The sequence below is a fragment of the Hydra viridissima genome, unplaced genomic scaffold, assembly GCF_058129835.1.
Source record: "Hydra viridissima isolate aposymbiotic clone 2 unplaced genomic scaffold, HvirCarnegie_v1 scaffold_13, whole genome shotgun sequence".
Taxonomy (NCBI): domain Eukaryota; kingdom Metazoa; phylum Cnidaria; class Hydrozoa; order Anthoathecata; family Hydridae; genus Hydra; species Hydra viridissima.
This window is the reverse complement of record NW_028324312.1, coordinates 7,609,600-7,619,993: the sequence shown is the minus strand read 5'-3', so window position 1 is coordinate 7,619,993 and position 10,394 is coordinate 7,609,600. Positions and strand designations below refer to the sequence as shown.

General features: G+C 29.0%; 1 protein-coding gene and 1 long non-coding RNA gene across 3 annotated transcripts; one reads left to right on the top strand and one right to left on the bottom strand.

Annotated features, from left to right (window-relative positions):
- The first annotated feature begins 544 nt into the window (after window positions 1-544).
- On the top strand, window positions 545-2,584 carry LOC149880257 (uncharacterized). Of its 2 annotated transcripts, none has more exons than XR_016446322.1 (3): window positions 545-1,335; window positions 1,457-2,155; window positions 2,311-2,584. It is a non-coding gene; the product is annotated as an uncharacterized LOC149880257 (long non-coding RNA). The 2 variants fall into 2 exon arrangements; XR_016446323.1 differs by having other exon boundaries at window positions 684-1,335; window positions 1,422-2,155.
- A 573-nt stretch (window positions 2,585-3,157) lies between these two features.
- LOC145194824 (ATP synthase F(1) complex subunit gamma, mitochondrial-like) lies at window positions 3,158-8,099 on the bottom strand. The gene is made up of 8 exons (XM_090070695.1): window positions 7,843-8,099; window positions 6,786-6,835; window positions 5,063-5,194; window positions 4,690-4,899; window positions 4,278-4,413; window positions 3,958-4,022; window positions 3,447-3,602; window positions 3,158-3,315 (listed from the first exon to the last, which is right to left on the bottom strand). The coding sequence occupies exons 1-8, from the start codon at window positions 7,920-7,922 to the stop codon at window positions 3,203-3,205; spliced, it is 942 nt and encodes a 313-aa protein (XP_089926821.1). The 5' UTR covers window positions 7,923-8,099; the 3' UTR covers window positions 3,158-3,202.
- Window positions 8,100-10,394: the final 2,295 nt, after the last annotated feature.

Below are 10,394 nucleotides of genomic sequence, written 5' to 3'. Positions count from 1 at the left end.
AGACCTTGCAATACATCGCCAAAAAATTTTTATTTTGATTATCATCAAAAAACATTTCCTAATTCAAAAAATGTAAAAGACAACTTTTTTTAGTGGGGGCCTGGGGAGAAATCACATATTTAGGGGAATGCCCAAGAGTTTTGTTGTTTAAGATAGGTAACTAAGAGGCATGGGCCATACTTAAATTTCTAGTATGTTGATACTGGTGTCGAATGAGGATGACTTGCAAAAGATGATGGTAATTGGAACTAAACCAATCCCGCCCCGACATCTTACTGTCCCCTTTTCGAACACCACAAAATCATGCCCATGCCCCTGTATTTATATTTTCATAGATTCATAAACTTTTTTTAAATTATTTAAAAAAGCTTGTTTAACATTGAAATTTACAGGCGGATATGTAATTTTCATTACTTTCTCTTTACATTTTTATTGAAATAAAAACAAACCGAAGCAACCTTTAATTATTAAAATTAACAATCAGTAAAAGCTAGCAGTTGCTAATTGTTAATAGTTGCATAATAACTCCTCACACGTGTTGACATTTTCCTGAAAGGTTATTCAGCTGATAACCCTGTCCTTTCTACCTTGCTTTGCTTGCAGCTTGCGGGGACTGATCTTTACTTCACTATGCAGCCGTGTTATGAAGATAACTATAACTATATTGATGTTTAATTTACTTTAGTTAAAATTTAGTTAAGTTATTTTGGTTATTGGTTGCCATACATATGCAATAAAATTTAGTTTAGTTATCAGAGGGAGGAAATGTGAATGTTTTATTTGTGAAAACGGGCTTGCAGAAAAACTTATTTGTTAAGATTGCTATACCCAAGTGTGACAAAGAATTCTACATCCCTGTACGAAATTAGAAAGACAAAAGAATTTGACTGCCATTGTAAAATCAACATCCCCAACAACGCGAGGAAAAGTTCTATCCAGTTCCATCAAAGATTTAAACACAAATGACTCAGGGAACACCTTAGCTTTGAAAACATTTGGTCCGAAGCAACTCACTGTCTCTTTCGGAAAGACTGAGGTTAAGAAACCTTTCTTTTTTTAGATAAATTAAGCAAGCTTTAATTAAAACTACATGCCAGGTAAGGTTTTGTTGCTTAAAAATACTTTTAAAAATAATTTTGTTATGAGCTTAAAGCCAATTTTTGTAATAACTTCATTTTAATTTCTAAGTAAATGTAACATGATTGAAGTTGCATAATTTCTGAAAGGGAGGCAGGACAGAAAAGTGTGGAATCTAGTTTCAATATTAAACTCATTGAGAACAGCAAGGTGATTGGAAAATTATTCAATGGTTAAGAATTAAATGATAGGAAAAAGGTTAGTAAACTATTACCAAAAAAAATATTTTTTGATAACTAGATTGCAATCTGTATAATTCATTTTGATTTTTTATGGACGTGTAGTTGGTAGAAAAAGATACTCCTATTTTGTATTACAGCGACATTGAAGAGCTTGTAGCAATGGTACTATATCACAGAATTCAAGGAACAAATGATGTTGATATCAAATTAGGTGTAGATGGAGAGTAGGGATTCCTTAAAATTATACTGTCAATAACTCTAAAACCAAAGTTAAAAAGTAATAAAGTTCCAGAGAAACTGCGCGAGTGTGACGGATGTGCGGGCAAAGATTTTAAAGATTCAAGTGTCCACAAAACTATTATATTGGCCATTTTGTCTTCATTAAACGAATAATACCATAATTTGCGTTTAATTTTGAATAAGTTTAACATTTCATCCTTAGATTACATAGTATCTGAAGATCAAATGGTTGGAAAACGAACAGCAACATCAAAGCACCCTTGTCCGTATTGCATGACGTCATCTTCTGACTTTCAAAAAGCTGATCATTATACTTTAGAATCTTTGTGTAGATTATACAACCAATTGATGGCTGATGATGCAAATTAAAAAAAGAAAGAAAGTACACAAATGGTGTTAATCCTCCTTTATTAACAGGCGATAAAAACAAAAAATTTTTAGAACTTGTAAATATTCCTGGTCTACATATACTGCTAGGTGTTCTAGACAAAATTTTAAAAGAGATTGAAAAAACTTATTTGAAAACAAGGAGAGTGGGTTACAGTTTGCTAACCAACATTTTATCGAATTCATCGACATGAAAGTTGGAGTCTTCGGTATGATAAATAACTTTTAAATTTGATAAAAAATAATTTGTAATCTTAGTAATTAAATACTCTATTTCAACAGCTGAATCGTAAAATTTGAATAAATTATGACGAATATTTATTAAATAAACTTGCATTTCTTTTATACTTATTATATTCTTCAGGCTTAGGTTTCTGGACTGAACAAGCTCTCGAATCCATTTTTCAGGATTTCAATCAGTTTTGGCGAATGAGAAAAGTTAAAGAGCACAGCCCAAACTATATAGAAGCGCTAAAAAACGCTGTTGTTACTTACAACTACATGCACTTTTAAAGTAGCTTTCTATTCGGAGGAATGTAGTTTGTAAAAAGTGAAATATTAAACCTTCTATGAACAAACATTAAGTGTGATTTTGAAATGTAAAATATCAATCATAATCTAACCATGAAGACCAGAAATTTGTTTTTGTTTACGGTAATAAGTGATTGTAGCAAACCCTACTCGACCCCTAATAGCCCTCCCCTAGGGTATGGTTCCTAAAGCCCTCTTCACAACCGAAGGTCTCAAGAATAATGTCAAATTCGACAGAAAGTATTACAGGTAAATCTAGAAACCTTTTTTTGGTCCTTCGAACAAATTGCCCTCCCACCTTATCGTGCCACTTACTCTGAATTAACTTGCATCAGAGATTCTTGAAAATATGAAAATGGATACACAACAAAAAAAACATCTATATTTTCCTATAAAGGCATGGAGGACAGAACAACACTCTTCTTACTTAAAATCAGCAGTCCCAAGAGCCTTCTTTTAATCCTAACACTTTGGCAAATAGACCATATGTAATACGACCTTAAGATTTAACATTTGTATGAATTTTTTGCGTATAATAAAGCCAAAAGATAACATAAATCTCATAACTTTTGTTATTTAAAAAACATCCGATGTTGAGCGATATCTCAGTCCTTAATTTAAGGAATCTTTGGGTTGCAACTTTTTTCTGAAAAACTAATTAAAAAAAAAAAAAAAAGTCCTAAAATAAATTTAATATTTTTCGCAATAAACTTCAGTTACGAACTTTAATCTTTAGTTTCCAGAGCAACTGAACCAGAAATAATCTCTGTAAGTTCGGTCGTGATTACAGCTTGTCGAGTGCGGTTATATTTAATTCTAAGACGGTCAATCATATCACCTAAGGAAATAAGGATTATAATTTCTACATGTATGCCAAAAACATTCCTGACCGGAAAAACAAGCAAGTATTTAAAATAAATAAATCAAGCAGTAATTGCATGCAGTAAAAAAAAAAAAAAATCAACTAACCAGCATTCTTTGTGGCATTATCCATAGATGTCATCCTGGCACTCTGCTCAGAGCATGCAGACTCCTTCATACCAAAGTAAATAAGATTAGCGAGCGAAAATTCATGGAAGTTGCGTAAAACATCCTCATCAACGTCGTCATATTGAAGCATGGCCTCTAAACAAGCAAGATCTTGATAAAAATTGAAACTCTGAGAAATGATAGAATTCTTTAATTTACTTTAATCACATTTTCAAAATTGAGATTCTCAACAAAATAAATAAATGTAATAAAATAATAAAAAGTAACACACAAAGTAAAGTTTAGACAGCAACAATAACATGCAGACCAATAAATTTTGTAACTAAACAAAGACCATATAACTTGTTTATCTTTAATCTTTTTTTTTTGTTTGTCTCAATTTTCTTAATATTCTTTATGGTTCTTACATTCTGAATAAACTTTGAATAATATTTATTAATATATAAATAATATTTATTAATATATAAACTATAAAAGTTATTTTTTATACCTGCTGTACTCAGAGTTTTCAAAGAATAAATGTCCATTGGTGTGCAAGAATAAGAGATCACAGTTCTAAAATATTTCATAGATTTTAAAAACTGCATTTTTGTTCGTAGTAATGGCTTTATAACGGTGTATAACGGTTTAAAACTGTATAACATTTAAACACGCTGGATACCAATTGATATGAGAACAGCAGAGCAATTTGTTGTAATAGAGAACAATGTAATTAAGTATCAAAATCATATTGAAATACATCATTAAAAAAATGAAACTATCAATTTGAATTTGTATATACTTGAATTAAATGTATACTAAATAAAATACTTGAATTTGTTGTAAAACATTTCTCCATGATCAAATTCATAACCAGAACCCAAAATCTCTTCTGCAATAAAAGACGCTTCCTCAAAAATTGGAGGCTTGCGACCCAACTCATTCATGTTGAACAGAATGTCATTAGCTACATATAAACAATTCTCAATAAAGGATAATAAATAAAAAATAAAAATAAATTAAAAAAATTAATAATTCACAGAGATAACTTAAACTTACTAAATTGAGTTTTTCTCAAAATTTCAAAAATTGGTTTTTCATTTCAACCTTTATAATTGGCTCTTAAAAAAATCTTAAGAATGTCATTTACAATAGTTTGTATAAAAATTTGTGAAAATGTCAGCAAAAAACTAAACTTACAGACAAATGAGTAGTAAAATTGACCCATAAAAAATGAACTCACAATGGGTTCTTTGCAAGATATTTCGTGCTTTATCACCACACACAACAAGCTTAGTTTTGATTCCAGTTGGTAAAGAAGCAATACGTGCTTTAATAGCTTTTGAGAGACCAGAGTGGACTGCGCCACACAAGCCACGATCTGATGATATTGCAATAATCAAACGATTTTGCTGCTCCACTTCTTTTGGCAGTGAGGCTTTTTGATACAAAGCTACAAATATTTAAAGCAAGTTGTGAATATTATGTTTAAGTAAATAAATATATCAAAGCTAACAACATGTGGAACCCACAAATTGCCATGTTACATTTGACACCAAACTTATGTAAAATTTTAACACTTGTAAAAATCAGCCTAAACATTTAAGAAAACAAACCTTGAGCCCCACCACCATAAACTCTTACTACTTTAAGATCTCTCTCAGCTTTGGCATACTTGGCTGCTGAAACCATCTGCATAGTTTTTGTGATTTTCCTGATGTTTTGGACAGATTTTAAACGAAGACGAACTAAATAAATTATATCAATACATGTACAAATTGTGTCAGTAAAACATAATGAACTAATAAACTTAGCAAGATAAAATTCAGGACAGTATCAAGTTAAGCAAAATCATTTACTAAAATAAAGCTCTTAACTAAATAACAAAACAAAAAAACAAAAAAAAAAACAAAAAAAAAAAAAAAAAAAAAAAAAAGAAGAAAAACAAAATTGTTGATCTTTAATATTGTGTTTTTTCATTCCAATTAAACTTTTAATATCAAAGATATATAAAGCTTATTCAAAGTATCATAAAATAAAAACTAAAGAAGTTTTTGAACTTTTATTTTTATTTTCAAGAATAACTGCTGTTAAGATAATCTTGCATCAAGGTGTCATGCTAAAACATACAATTGTATTTTTAAATGTTTTTTCTTTTGCATTGATTTAACAAAAATATTGCAAGCTTCTGTCAGAACTTCTTTTAAAAATGGTATCTAGTTCTTGTTTGAGACTACTTAAGAAACTTAATTGGTCCTTAACTAATTATTTTTACATCTAACCCTAAAAAGATTCAATTGCATTCAAATCTAGTGATTGAGATAGCCATGGGATTTAAATTTCTCTATCAACTTTAACTAAGTTTTAATTGTGTGAACGGTGTAGACAGGAGCAATATTTTCTTGAAAATGCTGCTATTCATTTTAATCAAGTATGTCTGCTCATGTAACCATAGAGTTTTCTAACATTTCTATGTAATTGACTTAATTTGTATTACAATGATGCAAATATACTCTATTAAAGTTAAATATGAACAGTCCCACTGCCACCTTATAACCTTAGTACAATGAAGTGATAGCCAAACTTTTTAGATCAGTCTTTTCTCTCCTTACATCACCCTAATCTTATGAGCATATCTCTAGCCTTCATTATTGATTTTAAAACAGCTGCATAAACAGCAATTTATTTTCATTTTTCTTCAAATAAAGTTTAAAATATTTTAGATTTTGAAGTATATTTGAAGAAACATCTTTTTCCCAGTAAGTTCCTGGTAACTAGACATTTGATTAAGACTTACTTGACAAAATATAAGACCATTCTTATACTCCTTAGTTTTTTTATCTTGAGGATCCTGGATAGTGCTGAATGTTTCTGACATTCTTGGAGATTGAAAATTATTTGTTATTTGTTTGATGCTGATCCTGGGTTCATCTATCATACCTATTATTTCCCACTGCTTTTTAACCTATTTCTATGTATTAAACTTTACGCAATTTTTTATAGAACATGATCAATCTACTAAGGTTTAAAAAAAATTGCTATGAGTAACGGTTGGTTTAAGAAGAAACTAGAACAGAAATCAGTTAAAACTTGGAAAACCTATTTGTTTACATTTTTGTCAGCATTTTCTGGTATATTTTTTTAGGTTTTGAAAAAAAGAATGAACAAACAACCTTTTTCCTTCTTCTTCTTCTTTTTTTTTTTTTTGAAACAACTTAATTCAAACAAACAAACATACATATATAAAAATAAGTCATTCAAATCTTATAGGCTATATAAGCATAAATATTTTAAAAAATACTTTGAAAAATTAAAGAAAATAAAGAAGTAAAATGCTACCATCTTTTAAAGTGATATTTTGCTGAGGCGTAGTACTGAAACTTCGACAGCTAAACCAAAAAAAAAAAAAAACACAATAGAATCCACAAGGGGAGAAAGGGAAAAATAAAGACACTGAATAAAATATTAATTCATAACCTGATATTGGTAAATTTTATTACAATTTGATGAATAGGTTCAATAATTATAAATGATTTAATTCTTTTTAATGAAAGTTACACACTAAAACACATATACATATTGATTTGTTTGAATTTATTGGGTTATAGTTAGATAAATTCTATATCTACTTTTTTGAAATAAAATCGACACTAAGAATTATAATTTGTATCTATCTTTATTAAAACATTAGTTCTAAAAATGTTTAACTGTGTTATAATATTGTAAAAGATATCAGACATAAATATTTATGTCAATAAATCATACCTGTAGTGACTCTTAAATATTATTGATCTGGATACAAAATATTTATATTATAGTACTACATAAGAATATTGTTTACGTTACCATTTTAAATAACTATTTATTTGTGAAACTATCCAAAAGTAGCGGAAAGAATCATATTTGTAAAATTATTTCTATTTTGGGTCTTGAAAATAAAACTAATTTGGCATATACATGTCAAAGTTTTTGCCTTATAGTATAAAGCAAAACAGAGAATATATATTAAAACCACACTTAATTTTCATTGATATCCATCTAACTAAGGTATTTTTTAGCTTTTGTAAGCTGATTTTATATTCATTTTGGTGTTTAGGTATCATAAAATTTCTCAACATTTTTATTACAATATTGAGTTAAAAAGCTCTATGTTAATAACCCTATACATACACAAACATCTGTATAACCTATTAAAAATAAAGTGATTTTCGTCTTTTGATAATATTTTATGTTTCTTAAATGAAGACTGACCCACTTGAGATTGAATGATTTTGCTTACTAATACGATTTTTAAAATTCTGTGCATACAAGCACAATTTTTTGAAGGAATTTATAAAAATATACATATATTTTTTTTTCCTCTTACATTCAAAAATCTCCAGAAGAAAAAAAATACCTAGGAATTGAGACATTGGCAATACGATTTGCTAATCTAGGCACCGCCATCTTACTTAGAGTTGCAACAAGCCAGTGCATCTTAACACAACCCAGTTTTTTTTAAGATTTCTTCTCCTTCGTAGAGGAAAAACCAAGAATCCGTATAAAATAGACTCAATAAACTTTCAGAAAAAGATCACTCAACATTACTACTTGATATGAAAGATTGCCTCAATGGCTTGACATGTCTCAATTGACATCAAGAAATGTCAAAAAATTTACAAATAGTGTATAGAAAATAGCATTCAAATATCTTTAGTAATAACAGAATAGAAAAACTTTGCAACAGAAGAGTAAGTTGATTCGTAAAATCTTTTTTAAAAAACATAGGCGACTTATACAAATTTAATTACATCTAAGAAACGAGAGCTTATACTGTATAAAATCTAAATAAAAAATTGATATACTAAGACAAATAATTATGTTGTTTGTCTATGTAATCATTATTGAGGGTAAGAACGAAAAATTTACTTCGGTTATTACTTTAAATCTGCAAAATTTTTAATTTTATTCAGTTTTCACCCTTTGATTAAGAAAATTCTAATTTGGGTTGATAAGTAAAATCAATTATTCAATTACAATTAATTTTTTACAATTAATCACAGTTAATTAGTCGAATGGGATTTATTACTTTTAGCTCGTTAATTTATATTTTTTTACTTTAGGCCCAAATAGATAAAATTTATACTAATTATTGTGGTATCTTTTCAATGAACTTTTTAAAAATCATAAGTCCTTTACCAAAATAACGATTAGAATTAGGCAAAAAGCGAGCTAATCAGATTTCATCGTTTTGACAATTATTGGCCGCTTTAAAAGCATATCTATATTCAAGCCATTACTTTGATCATTTCCCATGTTAAAAGTTTCTTTAATAATATATTTTTTTATTATTTTATTTTTTTCACTGATAGATATTTCTTACTGAATTTAAGACATATATATAATTTTAGAACAGTAACTAGTGGCTGCAATTAATTTTACAAGTAAATTGGAGAAAAATCCGCAAATTGATGAAACCATTTTGAATAAATTTAAATGGAACGAATTGTTTGTTTAAAAAAAGACTCTTTCAACTGATTCAGCTTAAAAGAATAGGATAATCTAGAAGTAGGTGGAATATATCTATAAGTTATGTTTTCATGAGGTAATCAGGAAACTAAGCTAGAACCATGGAACAAAACTAAAACGTGATTCATTTAAAATTTTTCACATAAATACGTCAGCTATGGGCCCAAGATATATCTATTTATCTTGTATAAAGAAAGATACATGTGTGTTTGCCTTGTTTGTATGATACTTATGCTACCGCCTAGTTTTAGCAAAGTTTTACAAGCAACGAAAATAGTTCTTAAGTGCAAAAACTCGCGGTTATTTTGATGTTTTAAATCACCTTTTTTTTAATTTATAGTTTTATTACCGTATAAAGATTGGCGCAAAGCTTTACTTTTCCGGATGAGGCGAGAAGCCGTGACTTTTTTAAAAAAGTTGAATATCGGAATAATTGGCGGATTTTTCTTTCAGAAAATGAGAACAGCGTTTATTTTCGAAAATGCATTTACACGCACTGAAACACCCATGGTGGACAGTCCCTTAATGACACACTCTAGATTTTCAAAATATAGCTGACGATCCTTTAAAGTCCTCCAGACTAGCAGTATAATTAGCCGTATTGAATTTTGCGTTTAGGCCTAAATTTCCTAGTCATGCCATTGAAGCACTACAGAAATAGCTTTTGGCTAGCCCAAGCCTATCAATTAAATTGCGCTATAGATGCAAAATGAGTTAATTAAATTTATCTTTGTTTTTCAGGTGATATGACGTCATTGAGCAAGTGCAACTACATGAATAAAGATCAAAACCAAATTTTTAGTTGGAAAGCATACAAATGTATAAATTTTTTTTTTTTTTAGTTTATAAATTTTAAATACATTCAAGTCAAAAAACGACTGAAAGAATATATACTTTTTAAAAAGAAACATATAGGCGAACTCTGGCGGAAGTTCAAAAACATGGGGTTTGAACATAGGGAACACGTCTGTGGATGCCGTTTTTGATTTTCGGGGACTATAGCTCCCTTATTTGTTATCGGAGGTTGTTCTTTCTTAGGGCATCATAAAGAGCAATCTTTTCTCTATACGAACAAACTTTAAGTTGATAATTTATCAAAAAGCGAGTGAGAAAATAATTTTTAAAAGGAGCTAGAAAAAATCGGCGAACCGGTGTTTTACCCTATATATTAGAAAATGAGGAAATATTACATAAAATCTAAGAACATTTAAAAATAGTACAAAATATTTGGTAATAGAAAACATTTACATAATCTTTAAAAAAAATTTAACTTATTTTATTTTGCCCAAAAAACCTCGTTTATCTCATTTTAGGACATAAACTTTTCTGGATGCGGTTTTCACTTTCTTTAAGCCTCTTGATTTTTTATCGCTACCTGCGTATTACATGGTAGCTTTAAACAAATGAAGTGTTTGTTGCCCTTAGACACGGTAACCGCTA